Raw genomic sequence first — 24,122 nt, 5'->3', positions numbered from 1 at the left:
GGAACTTCTTAAGGCAGGAAACGAGAAGGAAAAGACCTACAGAAAATAAACCCAAAACAAATAAGAAAGTGATAAAAGGATCATATATATCGATAATTACCTTAAATGTAAATGGATTAAATGCCCCAACCAAAAGACATAGACTGGCTGGGCATTTGAAAATGTGTGCATGTATGCACTTTCACTTACCATATCACTCTGCTTGACCCCCTCTCCCAAATTGTATGTAATTATTCTATATTGTTAGGTTAATTACATTCCCATTATGGTTTGTAAATATAATTCATTTTTTCTCTGGCTATTGATTGTGAAAAAACTGATAAACATCCTTTACTATTGTGATTATGTAAGTATTTCTCAATACCACTGCATCATGATTGGTCAACAGAAAAATAATAGAATTCTATATTACCAAAACTACCATTTAATAGAAAACCTGTAATCACTTTTCAAAATCCAGATGTGTATCAGAATTATCTTGGAGTTTTTTGAAAAATACAAATGCCCAGGTATTGCCTTTTTCCTCCAAAGCTCCAGATATGTTTCTAATGAGCAGCCATGTTTAAAAGCAACTGGACTATCTGATGATCTTTCACTTTTATCTAGTTTGTTTCACTTTTTCCATTTCATAGTCAGTGCTCTCATTTTATTTAGTTTATATTTTCCAATTTCTCCATCTCTCCTTTTCTTTTTTGATGTTCTTTCTCAAGCCTTTACCGAGTGTTGTAGAAAAGATTTTGTATACATATATATATATAGAGAGAGAGAGAGAGAGAGAATGTGTAATATATATTTTAGAAAACCTATGAATTTTTGCCTAATTAAAAAATTTATGACATTTTGATTCCACTGGCTTGACTTAGTAATGAATAGAATGCAAGACTTCTACTTTTAAAAAAATAGATAAGCAACAAGCAACAAAGGTTAACTGTATCGCACAGGGAACTACAGTTACTATCTTGTAATAAACTATAATGGAAAATAATTTCAAGAATAATATACGTGTATCTGTGTAACTGAATCACCTTGCTGTGCACCTGAAACACTGTTAAGTCAACTATACGTCAATAAAAAAAAAAAAAAAATATATATATATATATATATATAAAAAGAAAAAAAATAATGTGAAGCTCTTCCTCATCTCTTCCCAAACAATTCAGTCCTAAAGCCACTGGGCAGGGTGGAGCAAAGTGGGAGTCTTTGGAGCGCACATGGGGAATGGGAAGCTGTGGTGGGATGTTAGCGCCCAAGGGAGATGCGGAGGGCGTCCATATCAACAAAGACGGCATTCTTTTCTTTCCTAAAAAGTTTTAATCTCTTTTTGGGTGGAAAGGAGGCTTCACATATCCAGGGTTTATAAAACAAAATATGGTATAAACTAGATGAGAAATACCTGTAGGACACAAACTGTACAACACAGCCTAAATGTCAGTAAAGTAATAGCTGGGGGAACCGACAGTGACTGAAGGAACAGGAAGAGGAGAGACAAGAGACAAGACCATGGAGAATGTGCAAGACTCTGATAAAGAGGAGAAAAGCGCTCAAATCCATTATGATATGACGTTCTATATCATCTTCTGGTTCCTACTTCCTTTATGGCCTCATTTGTTACCCCCTCCAGCCTCTCATTTTGTACCCCAGAAACACAGAACTACTTGCGTCCTGCCATTTCTTACCTAGCAAAGAGAATATTCATGCAAAAGGTCAAGAAACCTCTCCGGGTTTCAGTTTACACAAAATCTGCTAAATCGTCATTACCCATGTGGCCAGAATGACCCTGTTTTCAGAGGGCATGTCCACAGACCCTGAACATTCAATGAACACATCACGGTTTTGGCTCTTCAGCAGCGACCTCCAAATCCACACTGTGTAACGACTTGGAAATTTGCTGAGGCACAAACGGGGATCACGTCACTGAGAGACATGTGTATGGGGTGGATCATCTCACTGACGTGCGGCCTTGGCCAATCAGTATGACCTCTGGACAGTATAACCTCTTGACCAGTCACCTTTCACCAATATTCAGCAATGAGGGGATTGAGAAAGAATTGGTATTAAGCAAGTGGTCGTTTTCTGACCTTCAGTCCCATTAAGTTTGCTGGAGAAAAGCTCGTGAGCGGCCCTTTCCCATCTGATAGCTCCTGAGATGTTAAGGTACCACGTGCTCCATCCACTGTGGAGAAGACACTGAACGGTGTTCAGGAAGGGGTCTGCCCCTACTCTCTGGACCCTTGTCTGAGCTACTTCTCTGTGACAAACAGTAAGTGGCACTGGAGGCCACAACCGGCTGACGGTTCTGGCAAGTTTTACAGAGAAGAAATAATGAGTATACTCTGAAATAACTCAACAATCTTTTTTTTCCCAGCTTAAAAAAAAAAAAGCCATCTATTATTTCTCTCAAATCTGTGGCTTACTGATGGGCTTTCTGTTTCACCGGGCTTTGGCTGGAACACTTATGGCCAGCTGTGGGCTGCGAGCTCAGCTAATGCTACAGGCCTCAGGACTCCTTCGTGTGGGCTCCTCTCTGCACACAGTCTGTGGATTTTCTTAAGGGGTGGAGCGTGGGTCTTAAGGAGGAGCACTCCAGCAGACAGGAAATAGAAGCCAATCAGCTACTTAGCGATCTTTATTTTACCAAATAAGGGCATGAGATGGAGAAGGAACTGGCAACCCACTCCAGTATTCTTGCCTGGAGAATCCCATGGACAGAGGAGCCTGGCAGGGTACAGTCCATGGGTCGCAAGAGTCGGACACGACTGAGTGACTAAGCACACAAGCACACACAAGGGCGTGAGAAGCTTTTGAAGAAATTTATTTCATCTTTTCCCTTTATGCAACGTCAGATAATTGATAAATATTTTCTAAGACCCTATGTGCTAATATGTGCTAGGAGTTGTGAGGGTCAACAAGAGATGTTCTAACTCTCAAGAAACTGAGAATACATGTCTCTGATGATGCCAGTTGCCTGGCCTAAGCTAGCAGAAAGCGGTGAGGTTCTAACACACTGTATATATGCATGCTTCAAGCCTGAGAGGCTCTTGCATCATGGACCTGAGGCTCAGACAGTCTGACTCCAGAGAACTAACTTCACAACAAGGCAAAGTAGACCCTCTGAGCTTCGGGGAAAAAAAGAAAAGGGTTTATTCTCCTGCAAGTGTCCGTAGACAATGATTAAGCAGTCAAGAATACAATGGGCAAAACCGAGTGTGTTCTGAAGCCAAATCTAGCCTGAGGTAGTAGTGATGCCAGGCGAAGGGTCTAAGGAAACCATCTGGGGAGAAGGAAATAGGGACAGCCCCAGACTGGTAAAAAAAGAGAAAGCATAAGAGAACAATGAGGAGTTAAGGAATTACAAAAGTACAAAAACTCTGACGGCTTTCCCCTTACAGTTTCTCAGTATTCTTGGCAAAGACAAAGGAGCTGAAGGCAATGCTGTGACTGACGTGCGGGGAACAGACAAGAGCACTTCAATCATGGGTTAGGAGGGAGAACCAATTCCACTGAAAGGATCTGAACACCATGTGAAGCATGTCCAACTGCTGGCCTGGAGCCAAACTCTGCCAGGGGGCGAAGTCTCCCTTTCCACCTGGGTAGCAAGAAGCTGCAGATGGGAACAGCCTGCTGGACTATTTTGGGCGCCATATGTCTCTTCTGCAAGAAATCGCCTTCAAAAAAGGTGGGTTTTTTTTTCCCCCCAAAAAGTGTCTAATTTGGATGAAGAATAGCATCAAAAGAGCAGTGATGTTTTAAAAACATGTCCATAAATTCTTTGACAATCTTCCCATCAACAGGGGAAATCTAATTCCTCTCCCCTTGACCATGGGCTATTAGACTGGCTTGCTTTCAATGAAAAGAATGAGGTGGGAGTGATGCTGTGTGAATTCCAAGGCTAGGTCATAAAAAGCTACACCGCTCTTGAGATTCTAGCTCCTGGAAGCCAGCCACCATGCTATGAGGAAGCACAGGCCACATGGAGAAGCCACGTTAGGTGTTTCAGCCAAGAGTCCCAGCTGAGAGCTAACCAGTAGCCAGCATTCCCTGTTAGATGTGTAGGAAAGCCCTTAAGGGGCTTCCCAGGTGCTGCCAGTGGTAAAGAACCCGCCTGCCAATGTAGGAGACTTAAGAGACACAAGTTTGATCCCTGGGTTGGGAAGATCCCCTGGAGGAGGGCATGACAACCCACTCCAGTATTCTTGCCTGAAGAATCCCATGAACAGAGTAGCCTGGCAGGCTGCAGTCCATAGGGTCACACCGAGTTGGACACGACTGAAGCAACTTAATAAGCACACACACACGCAAAGCCTCTGAAATGCCCCAGTGCCAACCACCATCTGATGGCCAATGCATAAGAACCGTGGAGCTTGGAATGGCCCACTGAGCCCAGTGAGTTCCCAGAACCATGAGATAAAACAATAACAAATTACTGCTGCCTTTTAATACCATTAAGTTTGGGATGCAGCAATAACTGGGACAAGAGTTTACAATTAGTTTTCACTTTACAGTGATTTTCCAATGGTCTTCTTATCTTTTGGAAACAAACAGTTCTGCTTATGCTGGGGTTAGAGTTGGGACATGATGCCTGCTATCTACGAGACAATGACACAGAACCAAACTGGATTCAGCACCATGGCCTCACAGCTGCTGGATTCACTTCCTGGATGCTAAAAGGAAAGTAATAGTCTCAGCTGAAAACCTCCACAAGGGTCCTGTGCTGGACACTGAAAGAACACAAGCATCAGGGGCTATCACCACAACCCCCACCTGGCCCTACAGAAATCCGCTGATGAGTGTAAAGGCCCCTCCCCTACCACACCAGCTGAAGATGTTATGTTCAACTCTTCACGTGCATCTACCTGTAATGATACATTGGGCAGGGCTTTGAAATCCTGCCCTACTGCTGCTGCTAAGTCGCTTCAGTCGTGTCTGACTCTGTACGACCCCATAGACGGCAGCCCACCAGGATCCCCCGTCCCTGGGATTCTCCAGGCAAGAACACTGGAGTGGGTTGCCATTGCCTTCTCCATTGTGTGAAAGAGAAAAGTGAAAGTGAATTCGCTCAGTCACGTCCGACTTGTAGCGACCCCATGGACTGCAGCCTACCAGGCTCCTCCATCCATGGGATTTTCTAGGCAAGAGTACTGGAGTGGCTTCCCATTGTCTTCTCTGCCTGCCCTACTAAGTGTCCCCAAATTATCTCACATCCCTTGTCAGGCAAGCCTAAAGTTCAGTTGGATGAGGCCAATAGGTTCCAAAATGGGGAAGAATAAAATATCACAATCCAAAAATCAAAGGTGAAGGCAAAGACAGCAAAACAGAAGGGACCTACAATGAAGGTGGAAAAAGTGGGTGTAAAGTGGCTGCAAAGCAGTGGCCGGGCCCCCCAACTTGTTTCTAAAGCTACAAACAGGCTCTGCTGCTCAGCAGGCCAACTCCAACATCCTGGAGAGGCATTCCCCACCAGACTCTCTCAGCCAAACACTCTCACCACCCTTAGAAAGGAACCCACCATCCAGCTGAGTTATTGCAACAGTCTCCCTTCACTCCTCTCTGGGGAATCTCAGAGTAACCATTACATCCACCCACTTGTCCAACTATTTTATACAAGTAGCTATTATATCAGGCTTCAAAGAACGGAAGAAAACAAAAAAATCTGCTCATTTTAGAAAGTATGTAATATGAGATGTCCAAAGGGTGACAAATGCGTCTGGTTTAAAAAGTGATATGTCAACGAGTTTAGCCCCCGTATCTTGGAAGTTTGATAAACGCTAATAATATTAGCCAGACACAGACACACCAAACTTAGGGAGAGGAAGTTGCAGCTCTGGTACCAGTCATGCGTGGGAGGAGACTAGAAAATGGTTATCAAGATCTTGTGCCTGATGGAGGGACACATGTATGCCCATGACTAATTCATATACTGCTATATGGCGAAAACCGTCACAGCTGTAAAGCCATTATGCTCCAAGCAAAATTAAAAAATTAAATAAAGATATTATGTCTAGATCTTCTAGACATAAGAAGATCTAATGTGGTCTGGCCTCTCCAGTCCTCTGATAAATCAAAGAAGTCTTCTTCGAAGAGCACGCGTGGGCATCTGGGCGGCCTTTCTCCCAGACAGGTTTACAATGTTGAGCCCTCTTTCTGAGTCCTTCTCCAACAGTCCAACAGGAAACTCTGCTTATCTTCCAACAATTTCAGCAGAAAACACGCCTCTTCACATATTCATAGATATTCAGAATTCCTAAATTTGCACCAGTCACAGCACTGTCCTAATAATTTTACGTTGCTTCCCTGGGGGTGGAGTCTCCCCTGGCACACACTCAAGAGTATGATTTTTCTACATGCTGGTACTGTCTTCAAACTAGCCTCACCGCTTTCCTTTCAGACAGCTAAGGCCCAATCCAGGCTATGGCACCAAGCAATGTCTAAAAACTAAATCAAATAAGTGACCTATGGGCAAACCCAAAGGTAGACATGGACTGACCATAACCATGTGCTCCACTCTCCAGTCCTGCTTTCTGGGATAAGCTCTTGTATTCCAGTCACATTACGACAGGATGACCACGTATCTCAACTCACCCAGGGCAGGGTCCCTTTTACTTTCAAAAGTGTTCTCATTTGGATACTGTATTACAGATCACTCTAACTAAAAGAAAATTTAAATCAAAGAGGTAAATTAAGCTTTCCTCTATGGACCCTTGGGTCCCCTCTTTTAACAGGCTTCTTTTACTTTTTCCACTTGTGTTCATGATTCCTTCTTCTTGAATTACAGATATGATTCTGCCCTCTTTACCACGAATACAAATCCTTTTTCTTGTACACTTCGGCTAAGCACCACCTTCTCCAGGAGACCTTCCTAGTACACTCTAACCTCCACAGAGCTCTCCTTTCTCTGAAGTTTTAGCACACCACCCAGCACCTTCTATGGTCTTAATGTCTTCTCTGGTGGCTCAGATGGTAAAGAGTCTGCCTGCAGTGCAGGAGACCCAGGTTCGATCTTTGGGTCAGGAAGATCCCCTGGAGAACGAAATGGCTACTCACGCCAGTATTCTTGCCTGGAGAATCCCATAGACAGAGGAGCCTGGGGGGTTACAGTCCATGGGGTCACAAAGAGTCAGACACAACTGAACGACTAACACTTTCACATGGTCTTAGTACTATTTTCAAGGTGTTTATGTGTGACTACAAAAAGTGAAAGTGAAGTCCCTCAGTTGCGTCCGACTCTTTGCAACCCCATGGACTATAGCCTCCCAGGCTCCTCTGTCCATGGGATTTTCCAGGCAAAAATACTGGAGTGGGTTACCATTTCCTTCTCCAGGGGAATCTTCTTGACTCAGGGATCCAACTCGGGTCTCCCACATTGCAGGTAGACTCTTGTTTTTTCACCATCTGAGCCACCAGGGAATCCCTACAAAATTTTACAAAAGGAACTACAGAAGTTGTAAATTATTCAAAGGTAAAAATCTGTGTCTAATTGCTTCTTTCATAACCCCTAAATAATCTAGTGCTGTGACAAGAACATTATAGCTTTTCAATAAATATTTTCTGATATCCAAACCTACTTAACCAGCTGGCTTCATGACTTAAAAGCAGACTCCAGGGGCGTCTCCTTCTCTCTGAGCACCCTGTACTTTTCTCTTAAAGTACCTAACAGGGCTGTAATTCTAGACTGATCTAGATGGTTATTTGTTTAATGCTAGCCTCCCCAGTATGCTGTAGGGCTCAAGAGGACAGAGAGTTTGTGTTCACCGTCATATACACTTAAGATCCATCACAGTTCCTGGCAGTGTTAAAAAAAACCTGCTGATTAAATGGGTGTCAGATGGCTAGAAAGACAGAGATGGATAAAGGAAGGAAAAAAATGATCTCAAAGTGAACTCTAAAGAAAGCAGATTTCTATTTCAGGGGCTTGGGCTTCCCTGGTGGCTCAGTGGTAAAGAATCTGCTTGCCAGTGCAGGAGACATGGGTGTGATCCCTGGTCTGGGGAGATCCCACACGCCGCACAGCAGCTAAGTTCCGTGTGCCACCGCTACTGAGCCCGTGCTCTAGAGCCTGGGAGCTGCGACTACTGAGCCCACGTGCGCAACTACCGAAGCCTGTGCGTCCGAGAGCCTGTGCTCCACAAGAGGAGCCACTACACTGAGACGCCTGCACGCTGCAACCGCAGAGCGGCCCCCGCTCGCCGCAACTAGAGAAAAGCCCTCGCAGCAACAAAGACCCAGCACGGCCAAAAATACACACATTTTTTAAAAATTAAAAATAATAAATTTCAGGGACTTAAGGAGAAGGCAATGGCAACCCACTCCAGTACTCTTGCCTGGAAAATCTCATGAACGGAGGAGCCTGGTAGGCTGCAGTCCATGGGGTCGCTAAGAGTCGGACACGACTGAGCGACTTCACTTTCACTTTTCACTTTCATGCATTAGAGAAGGAAATGGCAACCCACTCCAGTGTTCTTGCCTAGAGAATCCCAGGGACGGGGGAGCCTCGTGGGCTGCCGTCTATGGGGTCGCACAGAGTTGAACACGGCTGAAGCGACTTAGCAGTAGCAGCAGCAGGGACTTAAAACATTTGAGAAACTAACCTGCTTACATTTCTAAAAAGATCATGTGGTGGTATGTCACAGGCTTATGAAAACCCTTCCTCAGGAAGAGCTAGATAACAGCTAGGCCTGCAGCCCACCTGATCTAGGGTCTAAGACATGAGTGACTAATGACATGTGGATAGTGCCATTCTCCTCCCTGTTACATAAATTGCTAAAATACAAAAACCATTGTTTCATGAAGACAGAGGAAATGTAATAGCCCCATTTGAGAGGCTCAAAGACATCCCAGGGTCGAGTTCTCAAGGGCATTTCATGCACCACCTCAGAGGGGTATCTCTGAGGCACACCGCCTCCCACAGTACAGCCCAACTTAACTGGCCCAAAGTCAGCAACATCAGATGTCACAGTGCTGACAGTTACACACTGCTGTGGCAAAGGCCGCTGGAAGATCCTGCTGCTTTTGCAGCCGGGTCAGTACATACTAGGAATGGCTGAGCAAGAGAAATGTACAGAAAATCAGCATAACTTTGGAGCTTCAGGCAGCCTGCTAATTAATAGGAAGGCCTGATACTTATATAACGCTTTAGGATTTAAAAACACTTTCGTATTTCAGCTCTCCTTTAATCCTTCCAACATTCCCATAAAATATATAAAATATTATCTCTGTTTTACTGATGCGGAAGTGTGGGAACAGAGAGGAACAACAGCAAGTAACCAGGACTGAATGCACATGTCTTCTGACCTCCTGTTCTTTTCATTATACTTCGCATACTTTCAAATAAACTTCCATTATGCTTTGCATATCTTCAAGAAATCTGTAACCAACAGATTTCTTTTTTTTTTCTCAGCACACGGTCATGAAAAGAATGCCAGTTTAGGGAAATGAGTACAACTTATGGGAAATCAAAAACCTCTGAAGGCATTCTCTAGGGGTCTTCTCCTTTTCTCCACCTCCACTGGACGTGTGCTCGATGTTAAATGAAGCGGCACCAGGGACCAACAGGAGAGACAGGACATACAACGGGATAAGCTTAGAGTCCTGTCTCTCTGGCAAGTGCTGCTCAACGTGTGAAAGCTTCTGGTCAGGGAGCAGCCTAGCTAGAGAAAGAAAACCGTAACAGCGACTAGCACTGCATTTCTAATAGAGCAGAGGAAAATACTAAAAGCTTGATCAAGGCCACTGGAGAAAATTGTGGGCTTCTGGGATCCAAACTCTGGCCTGATCCTTTTCTGCAAAAATGTGTCTCCTGAGTCCATTCATCCTTTACAGCTGAGTTCACTTCCTCGTCGCCGCTCATCTAGTCAAGCAGAATAGCCTCCCGGCTTGTTTGTACGCCCCCCGCCGTGCCGCCTTCCAGTCCACCTCCCATAGTGGACCCGGTGTAGTCTTCAGACGTCATGTCCTCTTGGAATCTTCCTTGGTCTCACCATTCTAGCCTTTTGGAGCTAACCCCACCCTCTCACGCCCCAGTAGCACCTCTCTGAACCACGGTGCATCTCCCCGGGTAAACTATAAATTCCCAAGGCAGTGGTCTTGTCTGCACACAGTCTATAAAGTCTTATAGGCAGAAGACGGCCAACCAATGTCTATCAAACTGAGCCTATCAAACAAATGTCTGTCAAACTATGCCTCATTTCTGCCCTTAAAATCTAGCTGCTTAGGGAAGCAGATGTTCAGTGGGGAGCAGCAAATAGTATCTCTGGGAAAGGCTCTCATATTTCATGGGCTCCCAATGTGTCCCCTGCCCCCACTAACTGAGGAGAGTGCTGAACAGAGGGCCCTGGAGGAGTGATGCTCGACCACATCATTGAGTGACAGTGTGGTCAGCTCCGTCACTTTCTGCTCGCCACGAGGCAGGTGAGAAGGTGCCCAACACCTTCTGCTCTTCCCTCAGGAGATTTCCAGTTCTCCGGTGAGCAGTGTACAACTATCAGGCTTCTTTGCCTTAAACAGGCTCTCAGTTCATGTCTACCAGCTGCTGGGCCCATGTGCTACCAAAAGGGGAAATGGGAAGATGAGGAACTTTCCCTACTCCAATCCTTTAAGACCAAAAGGAAAAAAAAAAAAAGTTGCTTCAAAAATACTGTCTTGCCCCATTTGCTATAAACAGAATTTATTCTGTGACCAAGGTACGTCTGGTCAGTATCCATCACCCATTGCTTCCCTTTGTTAACAGGAAGGCTGTTAGGGATCTACTGACCCTCCTGGGCTGGAGATCTTTTCAGGCCCAGGTCTCATGTCGTCATAGTTTTCTCAACTCAAAAATGAAGCCACGACAGTGACCTGCTCTCCAAATACTGTATCAAATAACAAGTCAGGCACCAAAAGAATATGTATGATGCAGAGAAAGTCATACCTTCGCTGCTGCTTGAAAGGGAATTTCAAGTTCCCTCCTACTACTGTTCTGATTCTGACAATGTTTTTGAGTATCAGGTCATGATCCTATCACCTGTCATGGTCTCCCACTCCTTCAATGCCTACCCCCACTCCCTCCTTACTCACTTAAGGACATGATGATTGATCTTTTCTATTGTTTTCTTCATCTCTGTTTCATTTATTTCTGCTCTGATCTTTATGATTTCTTTCCTTCTAGTAACTTTGGGCTTTGTTTTTTCTCTAGTTGCTTTAGATGTAAGGTTTTAATGTTGTTTGAGATTCTTGTTTCCCAAGGCAAGATTGTATCGCTATAAACTTCCCTCTGAGAACTGCTTTTGCTGCATCCCGTAGGTTTTGGGTCATTGTGTTTTTGTGGTCATTTGTCTCTAGGTAGTTTCTGATTTCCTCTTTGATTTCTCCAGTGATTCATCAGTTATTTATTAGCCTATTGTTTAGCCTTCACGTGCTTATGTTTTCAACAGTTTTTTTCTTGTAATTGATTTCTAATTTCACAGCGTTGTGGTTGGAAAAGATGATTGACATGATTTCAATTTTCCTGAATTTACTGAGGCTCGTTTTGTGGCCCAGAATGTGATCAACCCTGGAGAATATTCTGTGTGCACTTGAGAAGAATGTGTATTCAGCTGCTTTTGGATGGAATGCTCTATAAATATCAAGTAAGTCCATCTGGTCCATTAATGAAAGTGGGTGTTAAAAGTTCCCCACTATTATTGTGTTACTGTTGATTTCTCCTTTTATGGTTGTTATTAGGTTGGTGCAAACGTAATCACGGTTTTGGATCATGAATTTTAAATAACTATAACTAGGCTCAAACACACACTTATTAATCAAAATAGGAACCATTACAATCAACACATTTCTGCCAATGAGAAATAAGTTTGCTTATTCCTGTAGCATAAAAGTCTGTTCTTCAGGATTTAATGAACTCTTAGAAAACATTTTCTGCATCCTGTTGGTTATAGAAGCATTCTCCCTGCAAAAAGTTGTCACGATGCCAGTTGGTGAGAGGTCAGGTGAATATGGAGGATGAAGCAAAACTTTGAAGCCAAATTCATTCAATTTTTGAAGCATTGGTTGTGTGACCTGTGGTCAGGCATTGTCATGGAGAAGAACTGGCCCTTTCTATTGACAAATGGTGGCTGGAGATGTTGTAGTTTTTGGTGTATCTCATTGATCTGTTGAGCATACTTCTCAGATGTAATGGCTTCCTTGGGATTCAGAAAGCTGTAGTGGATCAGACAGAAAGCAGACCCCCAAACAGTGACCATGACCTTTTTGGGTGCAAGTTTGTCTTGGGGAAGTGCTTTGGAGCTTCTTCTCAGTCCAGCCACTGAGCTGGTCATCACCAGTTGTCATACACAATCGACTTTTTGTCACATGTCACAATTCGATTGAGAAATGGCTTGCAGTTGTTGCACAGAATAAAAGAAGATGACACTTCACAACAATGATTTTTTTGGATTTCCGGTCAGTTCATGAGACACCCACTTATCAAGCTTTTTCACCCTTTTCAATTTGCTTCAAATGCCGAACGACCATTAAATGGTTGACACTGAGTTCTTCGGCAACTTTTCGTGTAATCGTAAGAGCATTAGCTTCAATAATGGCTCTCAACTGTCATTATCAACTTCTGATTGGTAAAGGCCAGCCACTAAGCTCCTCATCTTCGAGGCTCTCATCTCCTTTGCAAAAGTTCTTGAACCACCACGGCACTGTATGTTCATTAACAGTTTCCTGGGCTAAATGAGTTGCTGATGTTGCAAGTTGTCTCTGCTTCTTTACGACCCATTTTGAACTCAAGAAAATCACCCAAATTTGCTTTTTGTCTAACAGTATACCCATAGTCTAAAATAAATATAAAATAAACAGCAAGTAATGTCATTAGCAAAAAAAAAAAAAAACAAGAAATGTGCATTAAAATGATGTATAACTTAACCACATTTATTTATAATGTATTCCAATATCAAATGGCAAATTTCAACAAAGCAAAAATCGGAGGTACTTTTGCACCAACCTAAACAGTATTAATTTTTGCCTTTAAATTGAGGTGTTCCTATGTTGTGCGCATATAGTTAAAACTGTTATAGCTGCTGCTTCTTGGATTGATCCTTTGATCACTATGTAGGGTCCTTCTTTGTCTTTTGTACTAGATCTTTATTTTAAAGTCTATTTTCTCTGCTATGATATTGCTACTCCAGCTTTTTTTTAAATTTCCATTTGAATGGAATGCACTTTTCCATCCCCTCACTTTCAGTTCTGTATGTGTCCCTTGATCTGAAGTGGGTCTCTTGTAGACAGCATATATGTGGACTTGTTTTTGTCATCCATTCAGCCAGTCTATGTCTTTTGGTTGGGGCCTTTAATCTGTTTCAATTCAGTTGAGTCACTCAGTTGTGTCCGACTCTGAGACCCCATGAACCATGGCACACCAGGCCTCCCTGTCCATCACCAACTCCCGGAGATTACTCAAACTCATGTCCACTGAGTCGGTGATGCCATCTAACCATCTCATCCTCTGTTGTCCCTTTCTCCTCCTGCCTTCAATCTTCCCCAACATCAGGGTCTTTTCAAATGAGTCAGCTCTTCGTATCAGGTGGCCAAAGTACTGGAGCTTCAGCATTTCCAGTAGCATATTGGGCACCTACCGACCTGGGGAGTTCATCTTTCAGTGTCCTATCTTTTTGACTTTTCATACTGTTCATGGAGTTCTCAAGGCAAGAATACTGAAGTGGTTTGCCATTCCCTTCTCCAGTGCCCACATTCTGTCAGACCTCTCCACCATGACCCCTCTGTCTTGGGTGGCCCCACACGGCATGGCTTAGTTTCATTGAGTTAGACAAGCTGTGGTCCGTGTGATCAGATTGGCTAGTTGTCTGTGATTGTGGTTTCAGTCTGTCTGCCTTCTGATGCTCTCTCAGCGCCTACCGTCTTACTTGGGTTTCTCTTACCTTGGACAAGGGGTATCTCTTCATGGCTGCTTCCGCAAAGCGCAGCCACTGCTCCTTACCTTGGACATGGGGTAGCTCCTCTGAGCTGCTGCCCCTGAGCTTGGGCGTGGGGTAGCTCTTAAGGTAATTATCAATATCTATATGTTCTTAGTGCCACTTTGTTAACTGTTTTGGATTTGTTTTTGTAGGTCTTTTTTCTTCCTTTCTTTTGTTCCCCTCACTTTGATTTGATGATTGACTTTTAGTGTTGTGTTTTGATTCCTTTGTGTGTGTGTGTGTGTGTGTGTGCGTGTGTGTGTGTGTGTGTATCTACTGTAGCTTTTCAGTTTGCAGTTACCAGAAGGCTTTGATAGAGCAATCTATATATAAACAATACTGTTTTAACTTGCTCATCTTTGAATACCAAATGCATTTCCAGTATCCTGCATTTGTGTTCTCCTCTTCTCACAGTTTGATATCGTATTTGTGTGCAGGTGATTTCTTACCTTTACTGTATGTTTGCCTTTACTGGTGAGCTTTTCCATTTGTAATTTTCTTGTTTCTAGTTGCGGCCTTTTTATCCCCAGAGAAGTTCCTCTAGATTTTGTTGTAAAGCTGTTTCGGTGGTGCTGAATTCTCTGAGTTTTTGCTTGTCTGTAAAGTTTTTGATTTCACCATCAAATCTGACAGCCTTTCTGGGTAGAGTATTCTTGGTTGTTGGTTCTTCCTTTTCATCACTTTAAATATATCCTGCCACTCCCTTCTGGTTTGCAAAGTTTTTGGTGAGAAATCAGCTGATAACCTTATGGGAGTTCCCCTGTGTATTATCTGGTACTCTTCCTTTGTTGCTTTTAATACTTTTTCTTTGTCTATAATGTTTACTAATTTGATCACTATGTGTCTCAGTGTGTTCTTCCTTGGGTTTATCCTGTCTAGGCCTCTCTGCACTTTCTAGACTTGGATAATTGTTTCCTTTCCCATGTTAGAAAAGTTTTCAGTTATTATATTATCTCTTCAAATATTTTCTTAGATATGTTCTCTTTCTCTTCTTCTTCTGTGATCCCTATAATGCAAATGTTGGTGTATTTAATGTCATCCCAGAGGTCTCTTAAACTGTCATGTCTTTTCATTCTTTTTTCTTTATTCTATTCCACAGCAGTGATTTCTACCATTCTGTCTTCTAGGTCACTGATCTGTTCTTCTGCCTCAATTATTCTGCTACTGATTCCTTCTAGTGTATTCTTTATTTCAATTAGTATATTGTTCATCTCTGTTTGTTTTTTAGTTCTTCTGTGTCTTAGTTAAACATTTCTTGTATCTTCTCAATCTTTGGCTCCATTCTTTTCCCAAGATCTTGGATCATCTTTACTATCATTATTCTTAAATTCTTTTTCAGGTAGATTGCCTATCTCCACCTTACTTAGTTGTTTGGGATTTTATCTTGTTCCTTCATCTGGGACATATTCCTCTACCATCTCACTTTGTCTAACTTTCTGTGATTGTGATTTCTGTTCCACAGGCTGCAGGGTTGTAGTTCATCTAGTTTCTGCTGTCTGTCCTCTGGTGGATGAGACTGTCTTAAGAGGCTTGTGCAGGTTTCCTAGTTGGGGGGTCTGGTACCCGCCTACTGGTGGGTGGAGCTGGGGCTTGTCCCTCTGGTGGGAAGGGCCATATCTGAGGGTGTGTTTATTATTGGGCAGCTGTTTATTCAGGACGACTTTAAGCAGACTGTCTGCCGATGGATGGGGCTGTGTTCCCACCCTGTTGGTTGTCTGGCCTGAGTCCCAGCACTGGAGCCTACAGGCTGTTGGGTGGGGCCAGGTCTTAGTTAGAAAACAGCAGCCTCCTAGAGGGCTCATGCCAATAAACACTTGTCAGACCCATGCCACCAGTGTCCCTGCCCCTCCAGTGAGCCATAGCTGTCCCCTGCCTCCACAGGAGACCCTCCAACACTAGCAGGTAAGTCTGGCCCAGTCTCTTATGAGGTCCCTGCATTTTTCCCTGGAACTGGATGCCCATAACACCCTGTGTATGCCCTCCAAGAGGGGAGTTTCTGTTTCCCCCAGTCCTGTGGAATTCCTGTGCTCAAATACCACTGGTCTCCAAAGTCAGATTCTCTGGGGGCTCCTCCTCCTGCTGCTAGACCCCTAGGCTGGGCAGTCCAATGTGGGGGTTGGAAAGTTCACTTCTGTGGGAGAACTTCTATTGTATAATTATTTTCCAGTTTGTAGGTCGCCCACCTGGTGTCTATGGGATTTAAGCTTATCGTGATTGTGCCCCTCCTGCCATCTCGTCATGGCTTCTTCTTGTCTTTGGTTGTAGGGTATCTTTTTTGGTAGGTTTCAGCGATTCTTTTTGTCAGTGACTGTTTAGCAGTTAGTTATGACTTTGGTGTTTTCGTAAGAAGCACTGAGCATATGCCCTCTACTCCACCATCTTGCTGCGTTTCTCCCTGCCATTTTTGCTTCAATCCCTCTAATCTCTCAAATTCTATGCCCCCGCCACTCCACCAAAATTGCTTTTATCAACTGTCAAATCCAATGGACAGTTGTTATTCTTCACCTTATTTATCAGTAGGTTCTGATCATTCTCTCTTCCTGAAAATATTTTCTTCCCTGTTTCTGAGTTCCAAATCTGCCTCTCAAGACCTGGTCCTTCACCCTTTGGTTTTTACTTGACCTCTTGGATCCTGGGCTTTGCCTATGAGACCTCCTTGGACCTCCTTCAGCTCTAATCTCCTTGAACTTCAACTGTCTGTCTACCTGGACCTGGGCCCACAGACAACCTGTACCTTCTAATTCTCTCCCATTCATTACTGCTTTACCTGAACATCCTGACTCCCATCTTATCATGAATTCTGAGGCCTTTCTGAAGAGGTAGTCAAGGTCTAGTCTATTTGGTTTCTTTACTTAAGATGTAGTAAGGCCTGGCCTTATCTCTGACTGAGCTTTGAGCTCAAAAATAATTGATATGAATTTCTAGCTCCATAAAGAACATAGTCAATCTTCCTAACAGTATTAGAAAACTCTGGTTAAGAAAGCTGAAGTTTGTCAGAAATACTCAATGTCAAATATTTTGTGTTTTCTTCAGTGGATCTATCTGTTTATAGATTCTTTTATTTGGATGATACCAGAATATACTTCGCGTTCTGATGCCTAGAAAAGGAGAGCACTCTTTTAGATTTCTCAGGGAACTGGACACAGATAAAATAAAATGGATACTAGAGTTAGCCCAGGACTGGAAGTTATTCAATCCCAGATTCCAACTTTCATCCTTATTAGTCCTAGTACATTTCTTAGGATTAAAGCCACATACCTAGAAGCATCAAGGAATGGTCTGTAGGCCAAGTTGATCCATTCTTCTCTATTGGATGAATATTTTGGCTCCCGGGGTGTTTCTCTCATGGTGTCCAAATCCACTAAATAATGGCATTTACTGATGTCAATCTGCAATGGAGAAAGATGAACTCTTATCAGGAATTGCAAAGGTCCTTTCTGGGTAAGAAAGATAAATTGTAACCCTAAGAATTCAGGCAGGGTTTTAGAAGCACAAACATCAAAGTCCTCAGATGTTATCAGTGCTCTCTTCGCTCAGATAAGAGTGCTGGGTGTTAGGGTATTATTTAGGCTCCTGGGGGAGGGAGGAGACATCAACTCACCCAGCCAAATATACATGTAAGCTTTGGGAGTTTTGACTCCAGTTTGGGTATGAAGTCTCTCTAGCCTCACAAACACTTCTGAAGCTAGCAAGAGTCCACAACCTACTCAAAAAACTTTCTTTTGTGGCTCACTATTGCTCCCTTCCAAACTATCACCTTTTGTTTCAGAGATTGAGAGGCCTGATCAAACAAAAATGTTAATGTGTGAGAAGCCCCAGCTCTGCTGACAGAGAGCCAGCGGGGTCACCGTATACCTCACAAGTAGTTCAAAGACATCATGCACATTGTTTCCTTCAAACTTCAACAGAACTGACAGAGACACAAGAACTGTCCCTGCAGAGAAGATCAGTAAAGCAGATACAAGAACTGCAAGAGTAGAGATTATGAAATGTATATAGTAACTATTGGCAAAACTAGAGTCATCCAGTTGCTCACAATACGGACACATCAGAGGATCACTCGTACTCATAAGAAATTATTAATGCATTTTATTTAAAACCATGTTGGTACTGTGCTTCTCACAAAATTGATTAGTTCAACTGATTAATGCTACAAAATCTGTAGGATACTTTTGCAGTTAAATGGTTCATCTCAAACTATTCTTCCTCTCATCTCAAAGCCAGGGGAGAAATTTTTAAGCATTTTTAATAATAATAATAATAAAACTGTAGACTTAAAAAAAATTCAATACACACACACCAATGTTCATAGCAACACTATTTAAAATAGCCCAAACATGGAAGCACCTAAGTGTTCATCAACAGATGAAGCAATAAAGAAGATGTTGTATATGATTCTACCATAAATAAGGATGAAATAGTGCCATTTGCAGCAATATGGATGGACCCAGAGATTATCATAAGTGAAGTTAAGTCAGAGAAAGATGAATATTATATGATATCATTTACATGTGGAATCTAAAAAATACTAATTAACTTATTTACAAACCAGAAATAGGCTCACAGACAGAAAACAAATGTATGGTTTATAAAGGAAGAAGGGTGGCAGAGGGATAAATTAGGAGAATGTGACTAACAGGTACACACTACTATATATAAGATAAACAACAAGGATTTATTGCATAACATAGGGAACTACATGCAGTATCTTATAATAACCTATAATGTGAAAGATTCTGAAAAGAATGTGTGTGTACGTCTGTGTGTGAATCACCTGCTGTATACCCAAAGTGGAAGTCGTTCAGTCATGTCTGACTCTTTGCGACCCCATGGACTATACAGTCCATAGAATGCTCCAGGCCAGAATACTGGAGTGGGTAGCCAGTCCCTTCTCCAGGGAATCTTCCCAACCCAAGGATCAAATCCAGGTCTCCCTCATTGCAGGCAGATTCTTTACCAGCTGAATCACCAGGGAAGCCAGTATACCCAAAACTAGTACAATACTGTAAATCAACCACAGTTCAAAAACATATAATACACAAGTTTCTATGGTGTTAAATAAAAGCCCAAAGATGGAGAACATCACTGTGACATGATTTATAATAAATATTCTTGGGGGGTCTTTTTCTAAGATTTCTGACTGGCAGCTCCTAAAACCCTGGTAATTTCCTAGGCAATAAGAGAAATGGGAGCATTTTTTGTTAAAATGTTTGGCCTCTTATCCTCAGTTCCTGATATCTCTTCAAAGCAATAATGGTGAGTGGAATGTCTTGTTATTCATAGCTAGCCCCTATGTACCACAACTGAGCTTAGGTTAATGGGGTGACTTTTGGAAATCCCCAAGGATGGCAGGGGGTGCTGGTCACCAGATGAACTAACCATATGAATAGAATGTTGGTCTTTGCAATCACCAGGGGAGGGGTAAAGGGCTGGAAACAGCCAGTGATTTAATTAATCATTCCTGTGTCAGGATGCCTCCATAAAACCCTGAAAACCCAGGTTTAGAAAACTTCCAGGTTGGTGAACGCTTGGAGATTTAGGAAGGGTGCTGAACGTGGAAAGAGCATGAAGACCCGAACTCTTCCCTAATATCTTGCCCTATTCATCTCTTCCATCTGGCTGTTCCCAAATTATATCCTTTTATAATAAACCAGTTCTCTAGTAAGTAAAATGTTTCTCTGTGTGTAATACTCTAGCAAATTAATCAAACCCAAGGAGAGGGTCGTGGGAGACTCTGCTTTACACCCAGTCAATCAGAATTACAAGGAACAACCTGGACTTACAAACAGTACCTGAAGTCCAAGAAGGGGGTCATGGCCCCAGTCTGTCACCAGCCAGTCAGAAACAGGTACCAACCTGGGCTTGAGATTGGCATCTGATGTAGGCAGCAGAAGGGGGCAGTCTTGTAGGACTAAGCCCTCAATCTGTGGAGTCTGATGCTGTCTCTGGGTAGACAGTACGAGAGTTGCATTGAGTTGTAGGATGCCCAGATGGTGTCTGAGAATTGTTGTTACTATAGGGAACACCTCAACCCCCAACATTAGAAATCAGTCCCAGAACCCTCTTAATTACTAATGTAGTCAGTTAAAGGAAAGTAAATCTCAAGGGAAGGAAACTACTAATTTTAAGTGGTTTTTTTACATGCAAGGAAAAGACTCTGATGCTGGGAGGGATTGGGGGCAGGAGGAGAAGGGGACGACAGAGGATGAGATGGCTGGATGACATCACTGACTCGATGGACATGAGTCTGAGTGAACTCCGGGAGTTGGTGATGGACAGGGAGGCCTGGCGTGCTGCGATTCATGGGGTTGCAAAGAGTCGGACACGACTGAGCGACTGAACTGAACTGAACTGATGTTAAGGCCTATAGAGGAATTATTAATTCCTATTTTATAAATGAGGAATCCAAGACTCAGAGACAAATTATATAACTTCATTTTTTTCAAGATCTACATTAAGTCCCTACAATATACTAGGCATTAATAAGTTAGTGCTAACGATATAGAAATAAATAACAAATAAACAAATAATAAGTTCTCACCCTAAAAAGATATACAATCCTCACCAAAATCACAAGAGTTTATAGTAGAGCCATGTGGGTATTTAGTTGTTTCAGTTGTGTCTGACTCTTTGTGACCCCATGGGACTGTAGCCCACCAGGCTCCTCTGTCCATGGGGATTCTCCAGGCAAGATACTAGAGTGGGTTGCCATGCTCTCATCCAGGAGACCTTCCCAACCTATGGGTCGAACCCAGGTCTCCCGAATTGCAGGTGGATTCTTTACTGTCTGAGCCACCAGGGAAGCCCAGTAGAGCCATATTGGACTCAAGTCAGTGTGACTGCCAATGTTATACATCAACTGCCCAAAATGACCGAATGAGAGGCAAAGTACTCTCAGGAGCTCATCTAAATGTTGCTTAAAAATTAAAACCAAAAAAGAGTTGTCCAAGAATGCCAGGTTTCAGCTAAGATAAAGACCATTTGAAATACAATTAGATCTATAGCAAATCTCATACTTCAACCTTGATGAAGGGTTGAAAGCTTCTCCTTTGGAATCGGGAATAAGTTGAAGCCACTTGTTATCATTACTCTATTTAACACTTCACTAGAGATTCTACTACTGCCGCTGCTGCTAAGTCACTTCAGTCGTGTCTGACTCTGTGCGACCCCATAGACAGCAGCCCACCAGGCTTCCCCGTGCCTGGGATTCTCCAGGCAAGAACACTGGAGTGGGTTGCCATTTCCTTCTCCAATGCATGAAAGTGAAAAGTGAAAGTGAAGTCGCTTAGTCGTGTCCGACTCTAGTGCCCCCATGGACTGCAGCCTACCAGTCTCCTCTGTCCATGGGATTTTCTAGGCAAAAGTACTGGAGTGGGGTGCCATTGCCTTCTCCAACTAGAGATTCTAGTCAGCAGCAAAAGATAAAAGGAAAAAACAAATGGTAGAAGAAATGAAAAGAAAAAAAACTCATTTATTCATCACAATGATATGACTGGTATACATAAAATCCAAAACAGTCAACAGAAAAATGTTTGGAATTAAGAGAGTTTATCAAACTTTAAACTATTTATAGAATGTAAAATCAACATCATATATTCTTACATAACAGCAGTAAACAACATATTAAATTACACTGAAAAAATTACATATTTTCAAATTATATTATAAAAGTACCATTCACAAGGATTTGAAAACATGTGGCTTGGAATAAATCTAACAAAATATGGGCAAGGCCTCCATTAAAAATTATAGAATTTTACTGACAAGGGTCTATCAACTGATGAATTTATAATGTGGTATATTCATATAATTAAAATGTGGTCTAAAATGCAGTGGTATATCACTGTCTTAAAAAGGATACACACTACAACAAAGATGAACCTTGAAAACATTATATTACGTGAAAGAGACACAAAAGACCATTCTTGTGTAACTCCATTTATAAGAAATGTCCAGAAGAGGCAACTAACTACATTAAGACAGAAAGCAGATTAGTGGTTGCTAAGGATTGGGGAAGTTAATGGGTATGGGTATTTTTTTGGTGGCAGGGGTGGGGTCGGAGGGGAGGAATGAAAAGCTCTGAAACACTATGAACATACTGAAAGTCACTGAAAAAGTTCTGGAGATAGAAAGTGGTAATGACTACATAACAGTATGGATGTTCTTAATGCAACTGAATTATATACCTAAAAATGATTACAATGGTAAATTGGATAATAAAAAATAATTGAAATGATGAATTTTATCTCAAAAAATTTTAGTAAACCATAAAGTAGACCTTTAAGATAAACCTTATTTCTAGGTTAAAGACTCACTATTATAAAGATGTGAATTCTAAATAAATTGATTGAGAGATTAAATGCAATCTCAATAAAAATGCCAATAGACTTTTTTGATAAAACTTGACAAACTGATTCTAAAATATATTTGGGAATGCAAAGGACAGGGACAGTCCAGGCACTCTTGGAAAAGAACAAGGTGGGTACTTGTTATGGTAATTAAGACAACGAGGTATTGGTGCTGATTAGAACAGTCCACCAAATAAAACAGCTTACAGGCATATATGGACCCTAATCTATGATAAAAGTGACACCTTAGAGCAGTGGGAAGAGTATGGTCTCTTCATTAATGCATGCTGGGACAACTGAATATCCATTGGAGGGGAAATGAAATTGGACTTCTGCACACAATGAATAAACAACAAGGACCTACTGTATAGCTTGGAGAACTATATTCAATATTCCATGATAAACCAGAATGGAAAAGAGTATTTCTTAAAAAGAATGTATATATGTGTGTATATATATATAACTGAATCACTTTGCTGTATAGTAGAAATTAACACATTGTAAAATAAACTATACTTCAATGAAAAATAATGATAAAAGTAAAAAAATCTACTTCATATGGATTACAGAACTAAATGTGAAAAGCAAAACTCTTGGATTACAGAACTAAATGTGAAAAGCAAAACTCTTGGAAGACAATATGGGAGACTATTGTCAAGATCTAATGCATGGCAAAAGTTCTTTTAGACAAGCACAAAAAGTATTAACTATAAAAGAAATGATGGATAAATTTGATTATATTAAAATTGGGAATATCCATTCATCAAAGATACCATTAAGAGAGTGAAGCGATGAGCCAAAGAATGAGAGAAAATATATGCAATATATTAATAATCAAGCACTCATGTCTAGAATATATAAAGAACACCTACCAATCAATAAGACAAAAATGGACCATCCAACAGAAAAATGGGCAAATGATTTGAATAGGTACTTCAGAAGAAGAAATCAAAGCGGCCAAAACCAAAAGGTATTTAACTGCATTAGTAACCAAGGAAATGCCAATCAAAATTACATGAAAAATTACAATACCAAGTATTGACCAGAATGTGGAACGATTCTTATACATTGCTAGCAGGAGATTAAGTTGGTACAAAATTTTCAGAAAAGAATTTGGAAGAATCTGCTAAAATTGAACATATGCATTTCTTATGATCCAAAAATTCTACTCCTAGGTATTAGAATGAACCATATGGAATCATTAATACGTGACTGATCCACAAAAAAAAAATGGTAATTTCACAGGGTTCAAGCTAATGTATATCCAACAGGAATGCATGCACCAAAAGATACGTTCAAGAATATTCAAAGTGGCATTATTTACAGCTGGCCCAGATGGGAAACAACCAAAAAATGATCAACAGTAAAACAATAGTGATATAGCCATACAATGAAATCTATACTATAATAAAAGAGAACAAACTACACTACACTCATCAACATGTGGTTACAAACAAAATGTTAAGCAAAAGGATCAAGACATATAAAAATGCAGTATAATTCCATATATATGAGGTTCAAAAACAGGCAAAACTAATTTAAGTTGTTTAGGAATGCTTACAAAAGCAGTAAATCTAAAGAGAAAAGCAAGAACATTTTTATCGTAAGCAAAAGAGGGAATGGGGTAGTGATCAAAGGAATTAATTGGGGAACTTCTGGGTGCTGATAATGTTCTAATATTTGACCTGGGTGATGATTACACAGGTAGTTGCTCTATTATTATTGTATTATTACTAATTTAATGTACATTTATGTTTTGTGCACATTTAGGCTTATGGGTTATACACAGCTTAAGGTTTGAAAAAGTGCATATAAAAACAACTTGGTCATCTCTGGCTTGCAGCAA

At 41.6% G+C, this 24,122-nt stretch overlaps 1 protein-coding gene across 1 annotated transcript in view; it reads right to left on the bottom strand.

Moving 5' to 3' along the window:
* The window catches only part of ALG9 (ALG9 alpha-1,2-mannosyltransferase), a 114,017-nt gene that overhangs the window by 13,180 nt on the left and 76,715 nt on the right, over window positions 1–24,122 (bottom strand). Inside the window, exon 14 of the mRNA XM_006065264.4 lies at window positions 17,187–17,317. Within this exon, the coding sequence (XP_006065326.1) occupies window positions 17,187–17,317 (131 nt within the window). The remainder of the gene's footprint in view (window positions 1–17,186; window positions 17,318–24,122) is intronic.

Source organism: Bubalus bubalis, chromosome 16 (assembly GCF_019923935.1).
Source record: "Bubalus bubalis isolate 160015118507 breed Murrah chromosome 16, NDDB_SH_1, whole genome shotgun sequence".
In the NCBI taxonomy this organism is placed as follows: Eukaryota; Metazoa; Chordata; class Mammalia; order Artiodactyla; family Bovidae; genus Bubalus; species Bubalus bubalis.
This window is presented reverse-complemented; position numbering and strand designations above follow the sequence as displayed.